Here is a 23,586-nt window from a genome sequence, read left to right on the forward strand (position 1 = left end):
CCCACTCAATCTTTACTCGGATCCTCTCTCTTCTCTCTCATCCTCTATTTCCCCCTCTTTCTCTATAGCCATTATCTTCTGTTGGTCATCGTTCTTTAACGTCCATGTGTCACACCCACCCAAACCACCCTAGAAGCTGGTGTGATTGTGTTGTGTGTTTGGGGTGGTGTGATTGTGTCTGTACAGTATGTGTGGGGTGGCAGAGAGAATGGAAAATGAGTTCAGGGGATTATCAGAGATTATCAATGTTTATTTTCTGTGAGTAACTATCCCTCCGGCATACAGGTGGAACAAGGGAAATGAACTGACAAACAGGGCAATTACCTGATCTGTCACAACACTTGTCAGCCTAAAACAGATATTAGCCAACTGTGAATTTGTCAACAACTAATTATGAATAATCAGAAAGAAAATCGAACCTAAAGGGAATATTGAATGATAGAATGTCCTAAAATGGACACAGATGTCAGACAAACAAAACATACAAGATGGAACAAGAGTCTGAAATGCTGTCAGCACAGAAATGCTTTAACATATCCCAGCACTTCACTCCTAAACTGTAAAGACTCTTACAGTTGAGCCCTACGCCAGCTGCCTGTCTGACCTCTCCAGAAAGGGGTCTTCACTATGGCCAAAAAATAAGGGGTTGGTTTCCCGGACACAGATTAAGCCTAGACCTAGACTTTTTGATTTGGTTTCTGGATGGTTCTCTGACTTCCTGACTTGATTCACACTCTTTGGTGGGTTCATCAGTCCTCAATGATTCTCAACTCCTAATATTGAGCAAATTACAATCACTGGAGTATCTGACATAGACTTTGAAAAAGCCCCCGTGAATAGGCTACCAGTGTGGCAAATGCTACTGGTTGGTGGTAAGCTTTCTTGACTTGGTAAATAATTTTTGCAAAAACATGGCTAACCTTTGTTTAACCAGTTAAACAGCTGCTATTTTAGCTCTAAACAGCTGCTATTTTTTAGCTGCTATTTTTTTTTAAACTTTCTAGCTAATAGGCAGTTGAGAGTTTACACTTCATCTTCCAATTATAATGTGGGGAGGTTAAAATAGTGAAAAACGATTTACCATATCTATTCATTTTAAAAATAAATGTTGATTACTTCGCCTTTCCATTATCATTCACCTGATGATAACAAGATGTGGAAAAAAAAGTTTGATAACAACAGGAAGACCCCTGCTCTGTAGGGGAATGAAATGACTGAGTGAAAGGGATGGAGGACTCACCAGGGCACAGAGTAGGTCCACAACCTCCAGGATGAGCTCCTGGTGTCCGATGCGGGTGACCCCCAGCTCCTCCAGCTCCTGGTGGGTGATACGAAGCAGCTGGTCTCCTCCCACCTTCTCTCTCTCAAACGTCTTAATGTACTGCAGCAGACAGTCATCCAGCCCTGGAGGGAGAGGAGGAAATGACACGGTGAAAATTCTCATTACATAGGGATATGTTCAGGTAAACAGATTTGTATTGGCTTACTCCTCTCTGTTGCTATCTGCTACTGCTTTATACAAGTACTGATGCATGTATAATTGAGAAATAGCATATTTAGCATATTGTTTTGAGAGGCAATATAATATAATTTAAGTAACAATAATCTTGCTATCAACTCCATCTATCCAGATTATTACCAAGACCAATGCAGGCAGTGTGTTTTAAATGTAAGCTCCAACGACCTCAGTCCCTCAAAGGCATCACTCTAAATATCGTGTGTGAAGATGTTGTGTTATCTGGTCAGGGCAGTGTGAAGAAACTTTCTCTTGTCAGCTCTGCAGTCCAGAGGGGTTTACAGTGACTCTATCGCTCCACCTTGTCTCTTCCCCCCCCACTCTCTCTCTCTATCTCTGACTGTGTATGTGTTTGTGTCTCTCATTTCTGGGCTTTGAAACTGCAGCCTGTGAGTGTGTGCCAGTGCTTGGTTTAACGAAAATAGACAAACAGAGATCTCAGAGATGAACACAGTGCCTTTCTGGGCATCGCTGAACAGATATACACACACAGACTCACCAAGCTTTAATCAACCACGTCACACAGACCTCCACATATGTCCAACAAATTACAGTGGTATGTACAACCCACAAACAACCAACCCTTTCCACATACCATTACATACGCATAACCCCTACGCATTCCATTACATACAACCGTCCTAGTATTATTGTGTAGTTCTTTACACACAAAGAACTACACAAAATGTAGAATATCTTTATTAAGATCATGACACATTCAAACACTCTCACATTTACTGCACACTTACAGCCCACTCATAACCAACAGTTGGCACAGGTCATTCATGAGTAAACATTTAGCCCCACACTAAACCCACTTGAAACACAGTACCATCCTTCCATCCTTCCTTCCCTCCCCAGTTTGAACAGAGGAGCTGTTCAAACTGATCCTCCTATCCCACTGGCATGCAAACACAGCGATAGCACCATCTCTGTCATTATCTCTGAAAGCTTTCATTCACAGCTGTACAAACGCTATCTGTCACTGTCTCAATCTGGACTCAACACTCACGGAGAGACACACATTCGCTCCAGCACTGACACACACTGCTGTCTCACACACACACACACACACATCATGGATCTCATCTCAAGAACCGTTGCCTCAAATAGGGGCAGACCTAGTTGGCAGAGCTTGATGTTTTCATGGAAACGCCCCCCCGCGCTCTTCATGGATGGTGACATTGTCCTCACATTGGCTACCGAAAGATACCGATATACATATAAACACACACACGTAAACACACATATACATGTTTAAACACACATATACAATTTTCCTCATCTCTCTCAGTCTCAGTGTTTCTCAATCTCTCCTTCATCCACTCTCATCCCACACTCTTTCTCTCCTTTCTCCTCCCTCGGTCAGCCTCCCACAAAGAAGGCTGTGGAGCCCTCATCTCCTCCTTTTGATTCAATCTCAGTGTGTTCTCTGGCCTGGACCTAATGAAGCATTCGGCTCAAGTTCAGCTGGCAGAGAAATTGTGGAGAAGCAGAAAGAGGAGAGTTCCATGGCTTTGCATACAATTTAAGGGCTTAACAAATCAGCCTCTTTACCCAGTTAATCAAGAAGCATTTGTCAATGAAGAAATCCCCATGTTGCTATAGAAACCATGCAGTGGGGTTTGGAGTAGTGGCTCCTGCAAGACAACAAGCCAACAATACTGTAACTAAACATGTAAGTGGAAAGGTAGAGAGAAAGAAAAGACCCTTCTAACGTCTTCCCACCAAAACAAGCAGGGACATTGTCTAAAGTATGAATGCTGTACCTCGCCAGATAACAGAGCTATCTCCCTACATAAACACAGTAATCTGTTCTAAAGGACAAATACGTATTTGTCCTTTAAACACCTGTATTACACCTCAATTCAGAGATGGGCTTTGTCATTCTAAATGGGCAGAGCAACCCTTCTATAACAAACTAGCCTTGTTTTACCCCACTTTGCATAGAGCCTTCCCCCACTTTGCAGAGAAATTCCCCCTTAATCAACTGGCCTGGCCTCCCTAAACAAACAGAGCTATTCTTTGTGATGAGACCAATGGATGAGACAGACAGCCACCCTGAATGGGAAGAGCACACAGAGAGACACAGAGAGAGATGAGATGAGAGATCTGATTAAGAGACTATTAATCTGCAAGCAATTTAGGCTGCGGCGAGTAAGTTGTGTTTAGTGCTGTGATACATTATTGTGTTGGCTTTGTAGGGGAGGGGCACTATGCTAATCTACATCATTTATCAATGGCAAGAGACATGGGCAGGGTGCCAGCCAGTCAGATCAAAACACACACACACTCAAAGTGTAAGACGATAAACACACTTTAACCAGAGAAACATGCTGTAAATGTGTACACACATACTTTATAGTCTATACATACACTCACTTACCCAACATATGGCACATAATAATATTCAATAAACTATCAAAATAAAGAAAGTTGCCCACTCCATGTATAAACCAGCAATTGAATGGTTATTTACCAACGTTTCGGCATCACTGTGCCTTCCTTAGGGCCAGAGTGACTTTCTTTATTTTGATAGTTTAAAGTTGATTCGCCGTTAGTCAGCACCTCCACACAAAAACATTTTTCTGGGTGTGCGCCAGCTCATGTTTTTTAATCACATAATAATATTCAAACATCAAATGCATGCAATGTTATCCAACACAAGTGAGGAAATTGGTCAAATTTTCGACATGATTCTGCTAGGGCAGTGCATTACAGCTTTAGCTAGCTTGACAATCATCTCAGTAATTGCCTTTAGCACAAATTTATGGCAGGTGTTTGTGTGAAAATAACATTTAAGATAAAAAAATATATATTTTCATAAAACCCTTAGCTTGAACATTAGCCAAGTATTTGCAGCTTTCTAAACCAGGGGCTGGAACCGGTTCAGGGAACGGAACTGAAAACTGGAAAATGTTCAAGGAACAAAAGTTATCCATACTGTTCTAGAACAGAAACATTATTTTAAAACCATGGGAACCAGTTAATAACATTATTTTACATTCCAGGCATTTTTCAGTGGCATCTTGCACCATAGGCTACACTTGTCTGTCCATCACGCATGTAATCAACTAGCTTGCCTGCTCTATCTGCACTGGTTGGTGAAGTCATTTAATGAGCTAATTGTAATATATATATATATATATATATTTCACAGGTTAAAAAAGGAACAGAAAGGAATGATATAAACAGGTACTTTTTGAAACCGGTTCAGAACTTTATTTGCTGGTCGGAAGAGTGGAACGAAACAAAAACCATAGTGGTTCTGTTCAGAACGTTCCAACCCCTGGTTTAAAATGCAATACATGTGTAAATAAATTATATGTGCACAATGCACAGTTCACCCTTCATTTAAAATAAGTGGAGGGGTTTCTCAGTGGAGAGGTCTTTATAGGTGCTGAGAGAGTAGAGAGCTTGGACAGTGCCAGGAGGATGCAGAGAGTGGCATTATGGGAAAGTCACTGGGTGCTCCTATTTGGCCTCAGGTGACATCACTGAGCCCTATGCTAATAATGGAACCTCTGAATGGTAATGATGAGGTGGAGATGCTGTGGGCCCTTGCGACGGGGAGTATATGAATGGTTCCGAGACAAGAACACACAAACTCCATTTCCTTTCCTTTGTGACTGTGGCATCGTCCTACATCCCTCACTTCACATCCCCATTACTAGACTCTGGGCCTATAACTTGTCTCAGCTCCACTCATCAGATGTGGCTGGGCCACTGTAGGGCCCGTTCTCTGAGATCCAAGCTCAGTTTCTTCCAGTCCTCATTTCCTCTCCTTCTCTTCCAATATGCAATATCTTCTCTCCATCAGCTCTGAGTATCATCATTATTGTCCTTTTACTGTCTCTTATGCCATTTCCTCTTTCTCTTCCATTACATCCCTCTAATCCTCCTGTTCCTCTTGTCTTTCCAGGAAAACACACACACACACACACACGCCACCTCAAATAGATGTTTTTCACCTCTTCTTCCAATATGAATTGTATGAACTACTGACTCCAGTTTAGAATTAAGTGGAGCGGTTCTCAGACGTGTTTAGATAATGTAGGCCAAAAGGCATGCATATTCGGGGGGGGAGGCATATTCATTTTAGAGAGGGTATGTTTTCTGTCCATTCTATGTTATTGTTTACATTAATTGTGTGTTACTGTAATGTGTTTTGTGTGTATCACATGCCTGTGTATGTCTGTTTTCATATATGTCGTTATCACTGTGAAATGTGTTGTTTGTCTCTGCTGAGCAGAGTACTCATGTGGAGGATTCTAACCTCGCAGTGATGCTCCAACCACTTGTTCATTTACTTATTCACGCCTCCACTGCCTGAAAACACACTCACTCAAAGATTCAGTCAATCTCCAAACGTACACAACAGCTCAGCTGGCTGACTGAGACAGGCACACTAGTGCCTGACTGCTGGGATCAGACACAAAGTAGTTCATGAGTTCAGTACAAGAGTACATAGTAGTCAATGCGTCCGTCAGTGTGTGTGTGTGTGTGTGTGTGTGTGTGTGTGTGTGTGTGTGTGTGTGTGTGTGTGTGTGTGTGTGTGTGTGTGTGTGTGTGTGTGTGTGTGTGTGTGTGTGTGTGTGTGTGTGTGTGTGTGTGTGTGTGTGTGTGTGTGTGTGTTTTTGCCTGGAAAGACAAGAGGAACAGGAGGATTAGAGGGATGTAATGGAAGAGAAAGAGGAAATGGCAGAAGAGACAGTAAAAGGACAATAATGATGATACTCAGAGCTGATGGAGAGAAGAGAAAGAGATTACATATTGGAAGAGATGGAGACCCACCGGGCACAGAAGTCAATTCAACATCTATACTTAATTTGATTGAAATGACGTGGAAACAACGTTGATTCAACCAGTGTGTGCCCAGTGGGAAGGTGATGTTGACTGAAAGAAATTGAGCTTGGATCTCAGAGAGCTGGCCCAGCCACAGGTTCTGGGCCCAGGGAGCCTAGTGAGAGTTAAAGATAGGCTTACCAACTGCAGTTACCGCAGGCCACAGTGGCTCAAAGGTACCATAGGGCACTACCACCATCAGGTCAAGCATCTCTCCAAAGCAACATGGGCCTACTGCCAACCTTCATCCATTGCCTCACACACAATACACCTCTCATATGAATCACCCGAAGTAGCACCACATCCATCTTATCTTCTTCATCTACGATATAGTTATTACTGCATTATTACCACCACCTGTGTTGCAGATCTGAAATGGTATTTTTGGATGTAGTTAATAAATAATTGATGTATTTGGTATATGCACTAGATCCACTCCAGAGTGATGATGTAATAGCTATTAGTAATATATTCTCTAGAGTCCATCTTTGACTTTCACTTAGATGGGACTTAAACAACTATCTCAGCTCCACATCCACAGAAATTAAGTACATTAGTGTCTCTCTTATAGACATTTCGGTTTGTTCCATTAATTATATTCTGCACATTCGGAACCATCAACTGCTTCACTTCAAATACCTACAGGTTTTTACTGTAAATAATTTTATCCCTTCAGTGTCATTCATCCCAATGCCTTCATTTCAGTGGATAATTTCTCCCATAATGCCAATATTCGGACGGATCTGAAATGCTATTTAAAAGGCAAAGACTGCCTCCATACAGAACTCTTTCAATTACCAATAAACCAACTCATCCACCAGAGCTTTGACATTTTCTCAGGTCCAAGTGTATATCACTGCCAATTCCACAGCCCACATTTCAATTGAAATTTGAATTCCATTAGTGGTATAGAGAGCCCATTATAGTAAATAATATAATATAATAGATTATCAATTTGTTGACATTATAATGTAATAATTTATTTCTGAGGTCCAGCAGGTGCTTTTGTTCCACCTAGTCGCCAATGATAGCACTAGCCTCGCACTGTTAATTGATCAGTGTTAGGCGCATTTGGTGCCGTTATACTTGAGTCCAGAGAATATATATTTCCCAGCATTTTGCGTGCAAGTTGATTGGCAACATCTAATGCACATCTTGAAACCGTGGCGTACCTTTCATCCAGTCCACCACTTGACTCGAACTCCACTTGCTCACAGGCTCCATGACCAGAGCCATTGTAGAAGTTTTTCGGGTCTCGCCTGACAAAAGAAACGCTCCAACAAGCCCAAAATTCTCAAATGTTTGGTTCCGTAATCCGTTTTCCTGTTTTATAACAACGACGAAGGAGGTCCAACGGATCTGAGACTACGTTATTTTCTGGGTGGCTTGATTTGAGTCGGATAGAGTTATACACATTCCTCTGCGGTTGGTGCTTGTTGTGTTGTGCGCTCGAATAGCTCCCTTGTTTGTCATTAATGCCAGGCGGCTGCACGATTCTGGTGGCACCGTCCACGACCCTCTCGCCAATTCATCTCATACTACCCTAAAGAGAAGGCATGTAGTGGCGTCTGTGGGTTTATTTCCCAATCGCACCGTGCGGTCCACGCATTCTCCTTCTAGACTGCTACCACCCCATCTGTGAGTCACACAAGCGCTTGCAAGCTCCCCCCTCCCTCTCCCCCTCCCCCTCGCCAGACGAACGTTCACTGTATCTCCCTCCTCTTTCTCTCCCTCTCGCCCATGTTTCCCTTGCGTCTTTGTCGTTGCTCACGCCTCCATCATACAAGCAAGCGCAGCCTAATGGAAACGACGCTCGTAACTGAAGCGAGGATACTGTAATATCTCCTTCTCTTATTCTAATCTTCTGGGAAGCAAGATTTAGGCATTCAGTAAAACATTCATTGATCTGGTTAATTAACATTATGAAAGAGAAGAACGAGCCTATTACAATGTATTTTTTATTTGAAATAACAGATAATCAATTTAATAGCACAAGATGTATAATAATATGGTATACTTGCACTTATGAGTTTTTATTGAAAGCTTCTGATAAAAGCCTATTCATTATTATTGGGGCAATCCGCAATTGCTGCTACATTCATTTTTGGACTTAGGTAGGGTATAGGTTACCCTATTATAAGATAATAATGAACGTATGGGCGTTTATTTTAATTGATTATTAACATGAACTAATTATCCTTGCTTAAAGGGAAAATCTGTAATTGATACATTGATTTTTAGACTTTAAATGAATGATACAATAAATTACCAAATGTATGTGGACACCTGCTCACCAAACATCTTATTCCAAAATCATGGGCATTAATATGGAGTTAACCCCCCTCCCCCCTTTTGCGGCTATAAAACCCTCCACTCTTCTGGGAAGACTTTCCACTAGATGTTGGAACGTTGCTGCGGGAACTTGCTTCCATTCAGCAACAAGAGCATTAGCGAGGTCGGGCACTGATGTTGGGCGATTAGGCCTGGCTCGCGGTCGGCGTTCCAGTTCATCCCAAAAGTGTTCATTGAGGTTGAGGACAGGGATCTGTGCAGGACAGTCAAGTTCTTCCACAGTGTCTTGACAAACCGTTTCTGTATGGACCTCACTTTGTGCATGGGGGCATTGTCATGCTGAAACAGGAAAGAGCCTTTCCCAAACTGTTATCACATAGTTGGAAGCACAGAAATAGTCTAGAATCTCATTGTGTTTCTGTAGCGTTAAGATTTCCCTTCACTGGAACTAATGAAAAACAGCCCCAGACCATTATTTCTCCTCCACCAAACTTTACAGTCAGCACTATGCACTCGGGCAGGTAGCGTTCTCCGGGCATCCGCCAAACACAGATTTGTCCGGCGGACTTCCAAACGGTGAAGCATGATTCATCACTACAGAGAATGCGTTTCCACTGCTCCAGAGTCCAATGACGGCGAGCTTTACACCACTCCAGCTGATACTTGGTATTGCGCATGGTGATTTTAGGCTTGTGTGCAGCTGCTCGGCCATGGTAACCTATTTCATGATGCTCCCGACGAACAGTTCTCGTGCTGACGTTGCTTCCAGAGGCAGTTTGGAACTTGGCGGTGAGTGTTGCAACAGAGAACAGACGATTTTTACGTGCTATGCGCATCAGCACTCGGCGGTCCCGTTCTGTGAGCTTGTGTAGCCTACCACTTATTGGCTGAGCCGTTGTTGCTCTTAGAAGTTTCCTCGTCACAATAACAGCACTTACAGTTGACTGGGGCAGCTCTACCAGGGCAGAAATTTGACCAACTGACTTATTGGAAAAGTGGCATCCTATGACGATGCCACATTGAAAGTTACTGAGCTCTTCAGTAAGGCCATTCTACTGCCAGTGTTTGTCTATGGAGATTGCATGGCTGTGTGCTCAATTTTATACACCTGCCAGCAACAGTGTGGCTGAAATAGCCAAATATACTAATTTAACAGGGTGTCCAAATACTTTTGTATACATACTTTTGTAAACCCATTAATTCTTGAAGAATATAACTTGTAGATGCTCATGAGCTAAGTTCCTCTGTTGTAACCCATCAGAGCCTGGGTCTTGCAAGGCACGCCCAGTTCGCTGAGAATTGAGAGCGGTGGGGGCTGACACATCACATAGATTACACTCCCTATTTAACATATCCACAAACAGACTCAAGACTCAGTCGAGACTACAATGAATCTCTTTGACATAACAAAGACATCCCACTCACTCAGGTGGAAGCTATAGAATACTGCCATGAATGCATCCCACTACCACAATATGAATAGGCTTACCATAGGTTGATATGCTGCCTCATGAAGTAGGCCTAAAGAAACAACAAACTCAGATTACTTTGAAGTGGTTTTGCTTTACTGGTGGTCTGGTATAATGTGCAAACTGTATGTGGCTTTCATGGCCTTGGCAAGATGTGATGTAATACACCTGTGCACTGAACAATTATAAATCATATGAATTCCTTAATTAATAATCTAGTCTAAAGCAGGGACACAGCCACTTCAGAATCCTCAGTATTGGTAGTTAGGCTGTTGTGAGGAAGTTTCTACTCAGAGAGCTGAGCCTCAATCACAGCCTTAGCCTGCACACTAGACCCAAACGCACAATACCTCTGTCAGAGAGCCTATAGAGCGTAGATAGAGAGAGAGACTATGGAGCATAGAGAGAGACGTGTCATCAGAACAAAGAGCAACTCTTTTCCCATAACCCCTGACCTGGGCACAATATCACAGGCTGTTCGGGCTTTGCTCAGTCTTTTTTTCAGTCTATGCTCCGGCCTGGTTAAATTTGAGGTGAAGTTAGACACTATCATGTTATTCATGTAACAGAAATGTTTGTTCCGTCCAGAATAATGGCACAACAAAGAGTCTAGGTTTCTAAAATGCCTTGAAGACTAATTCTCAGTGATATCAATCAAGATGTATATTAAAAAAAAGTCTGAGGATATACAGCAAACAAGAGACAAGACATAAGATATTAAATAGGCCTCTCTTAGGACAAGCTGTTAACCAAGTCTTGCTTTGTTAAATCAAAGCATCTTGGCTTGTTCTTTGTTTGGTTTATGTAAGTTTAGCGATGGTTCCTGTCCCTCTGTCACACCCCCATGGGTATGTGAACACATTTGCTCTGTGTGGGGGTATCGTTGTCAGCATCTCTGACAAATTTAATCCAAAGAATGTGTCATCTGCATTGCAAGGCGGGCATGTGAAATACCATAGCCTTACAGCTGTCCAGTCCATTTTGTCCTTGCAAGTTATGAATGGATGGGCTTTTATGTCGCTATTATTTTTCCCATTTTCTGTGAATAATTTATATCCTTGGGGAAGGAAGCTCTCTCTTCTCTCCAGCTATTATTACTTTGCCCTCGTAGACTCGTACCTGTCCCTGTCCTCTGAGTGGGTGTGAGCCGAAATGGGTCGGAGTCTACATCCAAAAGTCTGTTAGGTTTCTTTGAATGATTTGTGAACTAAGTTGTAATTCATAATATTACTGGTATTTTTGGAAATACTGTGTGTCCAAAAACAGTTGTATACAATTTCAGAGCAGATGAAGAGCCACTTTCAAAACACATTGGGCTAATTCAGCCCAATTCGGATCTTTTTTTCACTCCAATCAGCTCCGAAAAAGATCTGATGTTATTCGTCAAAATACCAATTAGTGGAAAAAGATCAGAATTGGGCTGAATTAGCCCAATGTGTTTTGAAAGTGGCTCTTCATCTGCTCTGAAATTGTATACAACTGTTTTTGGACATACAGTATTTCCCAAATTTGTGACCACATATTTCACAGTAGGTTAAATCTTTGTTTCAGTTAATCAAAGATTATATTTTCAGCTGAGACACTTATAGTTCTCTTATAGTCCTCCTAATGAAAACAGTTAATAGGATAGCATTGTATATCATTTTAATCAGCCCACACCCATGAATATTTACACATATGAATCCATTTTAAATGTTTGAAGATTAAATATTGCAATTAAGGATAAATAATAGGATCAAAACATAATCAGAAATCAGTGATTCTGACAGCTTTTTGGGCACATTTAAAAAAACATTTTAACATATTTATATATCTGGCACACCTGGCTCATTTGGTTGTGTATTCTACATCACTACGAACCTTTCAAGATATTGTTGGGCATACTGCAGTTATATTTCATACATGTATGGTCATGCGAAACTGATCCAATAAGATCCCATTGAGTTGTTTGGATGCCATATTGGAAAATGGCTTCTGTGGGGTTAATTCGTAAATCCTGTGATGGCCCTGTATCTACAAATCCATGTTCTAGCTGTGAGTGTGCAATTTGGTGCCTCTATCTGCTAACAATCTTATGTCAATGGCACAATATGGGTGATTTTTAAACAATAGTTGTAGTTAGTGCTTTCAAAGTTGGTTATTTTAGCTATAATTTGAAATGTAATTTCATGACCTTTCAGAACCGCTTGTCAAGCAAAGTTCAAAATGTATCAGGGTTCCCTTTTTAAAGCCATTTATAACGGTTATTCTCATACCCTAGGTGTCAAAGGTCATACAGTGCCTTCACAAAGTACTCCGAAAGTATTTTTCCACATTTTGTTAGGTTACAGCTTTATTCTACAATTGATTCAATAGTTTTTTCCCTCATCAATCTAAACACAATACCCCATAATGACAAAGCAAAAACTGTTTTTTAATAAACAGAAATATTACATTTTCATAATTATTTAGACCCTTTACTCAGTACTTAGTTCAAAAATCAAATCAAACTTTATTTGTGACATGCGCCAAATACAACAAATGTAGACCTGACCATGAAATGATTACTTACAAGCCCTTAACCAACAGTGCAGTTCAAGAAGAGTTAAGAGAATATTTCCCAAATAAACTAAGGTAAAAAAAAGTAACACAACGACGTAACAATAATGAAGCTATATACAGGTACATATGCATAGATAATAAACAGCGAGTAGCAGTAGTGTACAAAACAAATGGGGGTGTGGGGGGGAGGGGTCAATGTAATAGTCACGTGGCCATTTGATTAGTTGTTCAGCAGTCTTATGGCTTGGGGGTAGAAGCTGTTAAGGAGCCTTTTGATCCTAGACTTGGCGCTCCGGTACCTCTTGCCGTGCGGTAGCAGAGAAAACAGTCTATGACTTGGGTGACTAGAGTCTCTGACAATTTTATGGGCTTTCCTCTGACACTGCCTATTGTATAGGTCCTGGATTGCAGGAAGCTTGGCCCCAGTGATGTACTGGGCCATGCGCACTAACCTCTGTAGCGCCTTAGGGTCAGATGCCAAGCAGTTTCCATACCAGGCAGTGATGCAACCGGTCAGGATGCTCTCGATGGTGCAGCTGTATAACTTTTTGAGGATCTGGGGACACATGTAAAATCTTTTCAGTCTCCTGAGGGGGAAAAGGTTTTGTCGTGCCCTCGTCACCACTGTCTTGGTGTGTTTGGACCATGATAGATCGCTGGTGATGTTGACACCAAGGAACTTGAAACTCTCGACACGCTCCACTACAGCCCCTTTGATGTTATTGGGGGCCTGTTCGGCCAACCTTTTCCTGTAGTCCAAGATCAGCTCCTTTGTCTTGCTCACGTTGAGGGAGAGGTTGTTGTTCTGGCACCACACTGCCAGTTCTCTGACCTCCTCTCTATAGGCTGTCTCATCATTGACGGTGTTCAGGTATACCACTGTTCGTCGTCAGCAAACTTAATGATGGTGTTGGAGTGGTGTTTGGCCACGCAGTCGTGGGTGAACAGGGAGTACAGGAGGGGACCCTGAGGGGTCCCAGTGTTGAGGATCACCGTGGCAGACGTGTTGTTGCCTACCCTTACTGCCTGGGGGTGGCCCGTCGGGAAGTCCAGGGTCCAGTTGCAGAGTTGCTAAGTCCCAGGGTCTTTAGCTTAGTGATAAGCTTCATGGGCACTATGGTGTTGAATGCTGAGCTGTAGTCAATGAACAGCATTCTCACATAGGTGTTCCTTTTGTCCAGGTGGGAAAGGGCAGTGTGGAGTGCGATTGAGATTGCGTCTTCTATGGATTTGTTGGGGTGGTATGCGAATTGGAGTGGGTCTAGGGTATCCAAGAGGATGCTGTTGATGTGAGCCATGACCAGCCTTTCAAAGCACTTTATGGCTTCCAACATGAGTGCTACGGGGCGGTAATCATTTAGGCAAGTTACCTTCGCTTCCTTGAGCACAGGGACTATGGTGGTCTGCCTAAAACAGGTATTACAGACTCAGTCAAGGAGAGGCTGAAAATGTCAATGAAGACACTTGCCAGTTGGTCCGGGCATGCTTTAAGTACACGTCCTGGTAATCCATCTGGCCCTGCGGCTTTGTGAATGTTGACCTGTTTAAAGGTCTTGCTCACATCGGTTACAGAAAGCGTTATCACACAGTCGTCCAGCACAGCTGGTGCTCTCATGCATGCTCTAGTGTTGCATGTCTCGAAGCGAGCATTAAAGGCATTTAGCTCATCTGGAAGGCTCACGTCACTGGGCAGCTTGGGTTTCCCTTTGTAGTCCGTAATAGTTTTCAAGCCCTTCCACATCCAACAAGCGTCAGAGCTGGTGTAGTAAGATTCAATTTTAATCCTGTATTGATACTTTGCTTGTTTGATGGTTCGTCTGAGGGCATAATGGGATTTCTTAGTGTCCCGCTCCTAGCCTTTATCTCGATGTGGATGTTGCCTGTAATCCATGGCTTCTGGTTGGGATATGTACGTACGATCACTGTGGGGACGTCGTCGTCGATGCACTTATTGATGAAGCCGATGACTGAGGTGGTATACTCCTCAATGCCGTTGGATGAATCCCGGAACATATTCCAGACTATGCTAGCAAAACTATCCTGTAGCGTAGCATCAGCATCATCTGACCACTTCCGTATTGGTACTTCCTGCTTTAGTTTTTGCTTGTAAGCAGGAATCAGGAGGATAGAATTATGGTCAGATTTGCCAAATGGAGGGCAGGGGAGATCTTTGTATGCATATCTGTGTGTGGAGTAAAGGTGGCCTCAAGTTTTTTCCTCTGGTTGCACATGTGACATGCTGGTAGACATTTGGTAAAACTGTTGGCCTGCATTTACAGTCCCTGGCCACTAGGAGCGCCGCTTCTGAGTGAGCATTTTTTTGTATGCTTATGGCCTTATAGATTTGGTTGAGTGCGGTCTTAGTGCCAGCATCGGTCTGTGGTGGTAAATGAGCGTCTGCTAAATGACTTAAATGTAAATGTAAATAGACTGCTACGAATAATATAGATGAGAACTCTCTTGGTAGATAGTGTGGTCCTCAGCTTATCATAAGGTACTCTACCCCAGGTGAGCAATACCTCAAGACTTCTTTAATATTAGACATTACGCACAAGCTGTTACTGACAAAAAGACACACACAAACACACCCCTAGTCTTACCAGACGTAGCTTCTCTGTTCTGCCGGTGCATTGAAAATCCCTGCAGCTCTATATTATCTGTGTCGTCGCTCAGCCACGACTTGTGAAACATAAGATATTACAGTTTTTAATGTCCCGTTGGTAGGATAATCTTAATCGTAGATCATCAATTTTATTTTCCAATGATTGCATGTTAGCAAGTAGGATGGCAGAATTCTCAAAAAGCAGCCTGATCTGCATCCTCTTTTCCTTCTTCTTTTATTCACGCAAATGACTGGAATCTGGGCCTGTTCCAGGGAGAGCAGTATATCTTTCTCGTCGGACTCATTAATGGAAAAAGCTTCTTCCAGTTGGTGGTGAATAATCCCAGTTCTGATGTCCAGAAGTTATTTTTGGTCATATAAGATGGTAGCAACATTGTGTACAAAATAAGTTAAAAAACAAGTTTCAAACAACAACAAAAAAACAGACTAAATAGCACAATTAGTCACGGGCATGTAAAATGTCAGCCTTCCTCTTTGCGCCATCTTGATCTTGAAGCACCTTTGTGATAGAGGAATTCTAAATTCCTGTATGTTTTATTGCCAAAATCAATTCGCACTCATTTCTATTCATTAATGAGTTGTAAGTTCATTAATTATGCATGAAGTAGATTGAGACCAGTCTTAAAAGCCAAAGGTAAACAGCGTTTATTACAAGAGAGTACTAAACGCATACACATTTTTCCACAGGTTATAAACTGAACATGACATCATCAGTTTCCCACCCTCTCTCCGATTCTCACAAGAGCCCATTGTTTTTAGGTCTGGAACTATCTTTCTGCTCCTCCCATAAAACTACATTCCAAACTGTCTGAAAAGCTATAGCATCTCTTCCCCTTAAACTGCCCGAGAGGCACAGATAATTAATTCGTTTCTGCTTTCATTTTCAGTAACAGCCAAGTACCAAGAACCCATGCATTTCATATCATAACATAATAGTATTAGAATAAATGGTTCTAATCAATAATGTATACATAATTAATCATTTCAACGATAATTTCCTCTAACAATCCTCCCTTTGATCAAATATTATACATTCAAATCTACATCTAGTTTTATTTAACCATACAAAATAAAAGTATAAACGAACTTAACTAACCTTTTTATAGAGATTTATCAGATTCTTCACACATCATTAATCAAATCTAACCTTAACTCCAACTGTTTTTAAACCTACATCAGAATCATAACTCTTCTTTCCGGATTTTCGTCACGACCTTCATTAAAAAAACTGTTTAATCATGAAAACAGATTACAATCTAATTCCCCTTCATCTCAACACTAGTCTCATCAAACATAAATTCCCCACAAATGACAGATCCAGATTCGTCCACTTCCTCTGTAGACATGCCTTCAGTCCTCCACAGGTCAGAACCTGGAATCGGCCCATAACGCACCATCTGTAGTGTCATTGATCTCTCCAGAGTCCTGGAAACAAGGCCTCGCATACAGGGAATTAGACAACAGCCGCATAAAATTAAAACAGTCATGCAGGTGGATGCCGCCCATAATGATTTTAAAATTTTTCCATTTTCCAAACGTACTATCAAACCAATTAGTCAGGGAAGTATTCACCCCAGAGTTTTCTGCCAACCCGTGAGCCAGGTTGGTCAAACCAGCTGAGGCTTCGGGCACTGATTCGTCCGGAGCTGTGTTACCCCGGGATGTAAGACATGGTCCTGATTATCACGCCCACTTCCCCCTTTTATCTAATGCAATTCTATTCTGTCAGGTCTTCCAGCTGGTTGCTTCAGTCTGTTCTACAAAACCTTTAATAACACCTTTGGTATTCCTGCTAAAGCGCTGTTGATTATCATAAATATAATTAATCCAGTCCACGCTCTTGTGAGAGTAGAACCCCGGAAATGCTTAACTCTAATCCTGCTAGGATCTGATTTCTTGCTTTGACTCATCTGGCACCTCTCCTGGAACCCCAATGTTATCAATGTATACCTTGTCATCAAATGACCCAGATGAAGTGCTTCTCTTTTCCCTTTTAGATAACTTCATGTCCTGTTGTTGCGCACATGACCCACACAACCACTAGGTGTCAACACTGGCCCATTTTATTTTATTGAAATCCCCAGAGTTCAACCAGCCTGTCAATTCAGACATGGTCTCGTCAGTGGTCATATTCTCTGTCTTATTGCAAGTACTAACTTCCCCCACGTATTTCCCATGTGTACTGTATCTGGCCAAACAGTAATATTCTCCTCTCGTCACGGTAAAGGGAGGAGGTCTTTATTTAAGGGGAACCTGGGGATATAAATAGTGCAAATCAATACAACTGTCATTATCTGGCATTCCTGCTTTCATGAACAGCTTTACCATACCGACCCACACTCCTCTACCCAGAACCGTACTAGGGTGTCGACCAAGACCTGGTCATCTCCCTACCACAACCCTTGATCCTTTTCATTTCTTATTTAAAGAGTTAAGCATTTCCTTATGCCACTCCACTCTACCTTTTTCCATACTGGGTGAGTGGATTCATATAGCCCTCTCTCCCCATGGGGTATGACCTGTGTCCACGATCAATATGGGAACCTGCACCGATATCTCTTCTATTTTGGAACAAAATCCTCACCGTCTAAACCATGGGTCAAATTACCACTCTCCGCATATCTAGTAGGACGTGCTGTATCAGGAATATGTCACCCACGATAAAACAGCTTCAGACGAACAGCTTCCATGTGAAGCCCCACCCTCTCCCCTAGAACACATCGCTTAGCAAGAGCCAGACACATTTTCACTTCTATGAACAACAACAGTGAGGAAAGGACAGGTAAGGTATTTTTCATTCGAGAGATGGCCCCCAGAATACTGTTAATTCCAGTTCTCCTCTCGAACTCTGTTACTGTTCGACAGCGTAAAAATGTATCTTACCCTCCCGCAGTGCGATATGAATCCGGGTAGCTCTTTCAGCTAGCTGTCACCAGGAGCCCTTGGTATGGTCCCCCCACCAGGCCTATGGGACTGGATTGAGTGACTTCACCTGTAGTTCACCCGTAGTGCATAAACTCTTGGACATACAGGTTTGGTTAATAAAACAGTTTCTTATTCGTTCTGTTTATTAGCTAAAATTTTTATTTTTATTAGTTAATTATCCCGTAGGTCACATCCTATTCTCGAACACTATTTACCCATCCCCCCTTTGTTACCTGGCTCTGCCCAGGTAACAACCTTGCCTTATTCTTACACAATGACTTAGGTAAGATTTAGTGAATTATCCTTATGTCTGACATTATCATTTAGGAGTGTCTCTTTCATTTTCCACATGTCCAATTCTCGCTTTTGTCTCCACTCAGTAACTGTTATCTACACACTATGTTATCTTTGCTCGTCCTGGCTCCCCTTCTAAAACTTCTCTGCTCTCCAACCTTCAAGGTCTCTGCAGTGCGGGGGAGGGCTCTTCTGTCTGCCTGTGGCTCTGTTTTTCACATTCCCAAATTTGAACTACATGCCTCACTGTTTTGGCTTTATCTAAACTCATGGATTTTCTTTTAGAAAGAACATGTCTATGAGCGGCTTTTCTCTAAAGTCCTTACATTTCCTTAATCAATCTATCTTAATCCTAACAATAATCCTAAATCATCATAGATGTCCTATATTCCTGTTAAATGTAATACTATTTAAAAATAATATAATCTAATAAATGCTAACCATATTAAAAATCCTTCCTACACTAACAAGCCCTCTCCTTGGGGACCCTCAGTATTCTATCTGACAATAACATGGATTTAATATGGGTTGCAAAGTGTGGAATACAACTTTGGTCATGGAAAACAGAGTAAAGCAGAACAAAGCATTATTATAACCCATCTGGTCCTCTCAGCTACTCCTATCCTGCACCAGGTGGGCACCATGCCACCCTTCACGACAGGGAGAACAAACATACATGGGTCATCCTCAGTCAGTCTTATCCTCCCCTGAAAGCATGCTTCACCTCAGCCTCTCCAACTGGAGCATCAAGCAAAGGCATCATGCCTGAAGCCTTCACCACATCTGTAACAGACTTCTTGAAACACGGTATGATGCAAGCAGCACAACACATCAATAACAAAAATACAATAATTAGGGTCAGAATTCCAGTAACCACCATACCGGTGTACTTACCTAACCAGGCTCCCTACTAAGAGAACAGTCAGACTCCTCCACCCCCGCCATGGTCCTCATCTCAGCAGATAGTGCATCAAGCCCATTAAAGGCCTTAGATATACCACCATCTGGACTGGTGTTATTAGGAATATACGTGCAACATTGTTCACCGAACATCTTGCAGACGCCCCCCTGACTAGCAAGAAGCATATCCTAAGCAAGTCTATTCTGTATAAGACAGCCACAAATTGTCCCTACCATCAAAACCAGTCTCAGTGCCTAATTGATCAATAGTTGAATAGTCTAACATTAATTACCTGAATGGGATTTTTAACCCAGTAGTAGCAGGTTCGGTCCAGGGGTGGTAGAGGAGTGTGTCTGGCCCTGGTTCGTCTGGGACCTCTGGTTTTGGCAGTACCTTAATAGAAAACACACCCATCGTGTCTGACACGGTCCTTTGTAGTCCGAGGGTGTAAGTGCCTGCATCAGAGAGCTTAATAGTTTTGATGGTTAGTAGGATTTCATCACCTTTACAAAGTTCAACAGTGCTCCCAGGTTTCCCCCATATCATGGAAAACCTATCCACCTTTGTGGGAACCCCTATGCCATAAGGATATCCTCTTCTCCAATCCTAGAACTGTCCCAAGTTGGTTATTACGTAATCCCCATACAGACACCCTCCCCCATTACACAGGTAATGTCCCCCGTCTTTTGACACTTCTGTACACGGGTGTTAAAACCAAATAAAAATATCTAAATTCCTTCCCTGCCCTGTTGGCTCAAAATATGTTATCTTCCCCTATTTATTCTCAATGATAAATATGACTTTCTCTCTGTTACAATACCAAATCCCTAATAGCCCATTCAAAAAACTTCACAGCTAATGTTATAAGACAGAATCCTGAACCACTTTCTCATTTGCGGTTCAAACAGTAATTCTAAGCCCTCAACCAAAACTGCTTCATTTCTAATGAATTTACCTTAAAACTAGTAACTCAATATGACCCCATTCATTATACAAATGACTCTCCCCTGAGGCTGATCAGACCTCAGAAACCAGTCATGATAAGGTCAAAAGGTCATACCATATTAGACATAAAGAACCCTTTATCCTTACAATAGAAATAGTCACCTGTATAATTCAAACCCATAAAAAAAACATCTCATAAGGTTCCATATGTGAGCGTGCCTCTTTAAAATACCCTTGCACTAAAACAAATAGTTCTAACAGTTGTTTTATATATATATAATTTGCAGACCTTTTTCAATTTGGTCGTTTAAAGCTGCTCTCTCCCCCACTCTCCCCAAAATTATAATCCCAGGAGGCCTCTAAAAGTGAGACACCACACACCTAACTATCATTCACTAATGCTACCTCGAATCAGAAACTCAATAAGTGAACTATAACTAAAACCTAATGATAATTCCCCTTTGACTCAAATCATTAATCATAAGTTTTAAACATCGTCTACGGATATGTTTACTTAAATTACCATGCTACCTTTAGATACAATTAACCCGATAACATTATTATCCAATGCATTACTTTTTCTCTCTGCCGCAAATGTCGTACATTTCATAGTGTAAGGAATCCTTAATTTAATCTCCGATATTTAATAAATATGCATTCGCATTCCCTCATGGCTCCTTTAATTTACTTACTTTTGGGTAACTCCCATCCGTCCCAGAACAAAGAGTTCTGCCTAAACCCGCCAGAACACACTGTTCAACTAAGTTAAATCAAACCCTAAAATTGACCATAACCAGTAAACAAATAAACAAAACACTTTTATATCAACTTCTGAAAAGTTACTCGAAACCTCGATCCACACACTAACAGCCATACGATTTGCTCCGTTATCCCCAGTGACAAAAGTGCCTCACTAGTGATGTCATCATCAAGCGCTCAACCTGCCAATTTGTAGCGACTTCAAATGAATTGTAAATAATTCTTGTTCGATTAACCAAACCTTATTTATCACAACTGTTCAAATCCTGAATTATAATTTACCACCCCACCCAACATCTCTAAATTCGCTAATTTTATAAAAGCTTTTCGATGGGCATAAATCATAATTGTCTCTTTGTTATCATTTAGAATCCATTTTGCTCTAAGTACCTGTCTCGTCTTTGACTTAGTATTTTAATTACAACTCTCTTCCCAATACGTTATTCACTTGTCTAATTACAAACTCAGACCAGCATTAGTGAGTGTACGCCTTTAAAATGCCTTGTCTCTGGGAACAGGGAAATCCCCTAAACCCAAACTTTCACTCCTACAACGACACCCAATAATTCTGATGATCCCTTCACATCGTTCGTTTTAAATCTCTTGATGTATCATGTAACTTATTTTTCTATCTTCGACTTGTCGTCCCACAATATTTTTTCCCCTGTCATACACTCCAACCACTGTGATTACCGTGCACTGTCCCTTTTAAAATAAGACATTTTATTTGTTCCCCGCAATGAGAACGGAATTCAGATCATTTTTAGAATACGTCACTTTTTGTTCAAATTCACTGGCGTTACCTTAACCAAAACTCAATACTCGGAAAAACAATCACAACTTCTTACGATTAAACTATTCTTACCTAATTTATAGTCCAAAGCGTTGCACTATATAGCCCCATTGAGTGTCTAGCAATTCCGTTGCTGGCTATCTGCCCGCCTTTATAAAATATATATTCCCTATTCAGATTGAGCTCAGTTCCAAATTCTAATCATCAGAGTAAACCCAACCGAACTTCTCAACTTACTTTACCCTAACATTTAAACGCCCAAAGTTTTCCCTCAGTTCCCTTTTTTTACTCGATTGTCGCCTCTGACTTCCCCACAGTTAAATTACAACCTGTTGACGATTTTTTTCGTGGAGTGTTACACTCCCGGGCGAAATGTCAAATTTTGTTACAATTGAAACATCTTGTATTTTTCTTTTGACTCACCTTATTCATTTTTCTCGACTTTATTTCCTTCTCTAACTCCGTTATACCTCTCTCGGCTTCAGCGGGATCCACATAATCCTTGCCGTTCCCTTGTAGCTATGGTATGGTAATCACTTATCTATGCCTTTCTATATAATTTTAAAATTCTATGTGCGTGCAGTTCTATAAATTTGTAATTTACCGTTACTTAGTTACTTCTGTGACGACCCTCCCACTCTGTCTGCCGTATTCTCTCTTTGTTCTTGTTTCCTTATTAGGATGCCGGTGGGCGGAGTTGGGGAGGGTCGTCAGCTACATGGGAAACACCTTGGCCAGGTGTCTCCCAGGATAAATAGACCTCTTCCACATTCATGGAGGAGACTCTCTCCATGCAGATACCTTTTGTAGATTGTGTTGTGGTTCTTGGTGGCCTTTTGTTTGTTTGCTTTGGCACCTTTCATCACCGTGCATTATCACATTCATGCATGCAAAACACTCACTTACACTACTGATTACACACACCATTGTATATTATACTTAGTTGCTTTAGTTAATAAATATATATTTTGCTACTCCTTATCTCCACGTTGTCTCCCTTTGTTACGGGCTTTGAGCCGGTTCGTGACAAGTGGGGGCTCATCCGGGATCTTTGAACTATTGGTTTGGGAGACCGTGGAGGTACGTGTTTGATTTGAATATTGTGTTTGAGTGTGATCGGCCCAGTATTGGTTGCCTTTGTTGTTTGGTTTGTGTGCTGCGTTGGAAAGAGTATAATGGTTTGTTTCCAGGCCTTGCCTAGCCTGGAAACTTGTTCTACTCTCTGTTGGGAAGTCAGTCTGAGGAGGTGAGTAAATCGGCTGTGTACCTCGGTAGGAGATTTGTGTAGGGTAGTGGAACTTGCTACCCGGAGCTTAAGCCTTTTTCCCCTGAGGTTTAGCGACGTGTTTCAATTTTGGACATGTTGGGCATGGTTAAATGTTTGTTATTTTTGTGTGGTGTCTGTGGACTGAGCAGTTGTCTCGGGGGCACATCCGTGGCTTGGTGGAATTTGCCAGCATGCTGGGGAGTTCTATTTCCTTGCCAGCGGGCTACAGTGCGTAAATACCCACCGCAAATCTGCACGAAGACTAGGGTTGAGTTATTGTATGTTTTGGGGAAGCTCCGTACCTCATCTCTCTTCTGTGGTGCTCAGGGTGATTGTCATTTCTCTGGTTGTGGTCTGATGTGCTCAGCAGAGGGGTTGAGCAAGAATATTTACCTATGACTATGGTGTCTCATGTA

General features: G+C 41.8%; 1 protein-coding gene across 7 annotated transcripts in view; it reads right to left on the minus strand.

Annotated features, from left to right (window-relative positions):
* LOC118390760 (connector enhancer of kinase suppressor of ras 2-like) overlaps positions 1-7,998 on the minus strand; it is a 50,252-nt gene extending 42,254 nt beyond the window's left edge. For all 7 annotated transcript variants that reach the window (XM_052457068.1, XM_052457065.1, XM_052457063.1 and 4 more), the window contains exons 1-2: positions 7,534-7,998; positions 1,241-1,404 (exon numbers count right to left, since the gene is read on the minus strand). In XM_052457068.1, coding sequence (XP_052313028.1) covers positions 1,241-1,404; positions 7,534-7,597 — 228 coding nt within the window. In that variant the 5' untranslated portion in view covers positions 7,598-7,998. The remainder of the gene's footprint in view (positions 1-1,240; positions 1,405-7,533) is intronic.
* Positions 7,999-23,586: the final 15,588 nt, after the last annotated feature.

This window comes from Oncorhynchus keta, chromosome 11, assembly GCF_023373465.1.
Source record: "Oncorhynchus keta strain PuntledgeMale-10-30-2019 chromosome 11, Oket_V2, whole genome shotgun sequence".
NCBI classification, from domain to species: domain Eukaryota; kingdom Metazoa; phylum Chordata; class Actinopteri; order Salmoniformes; family Salmonidae; genus Oncorhynchus; species Oncorhynchus keta.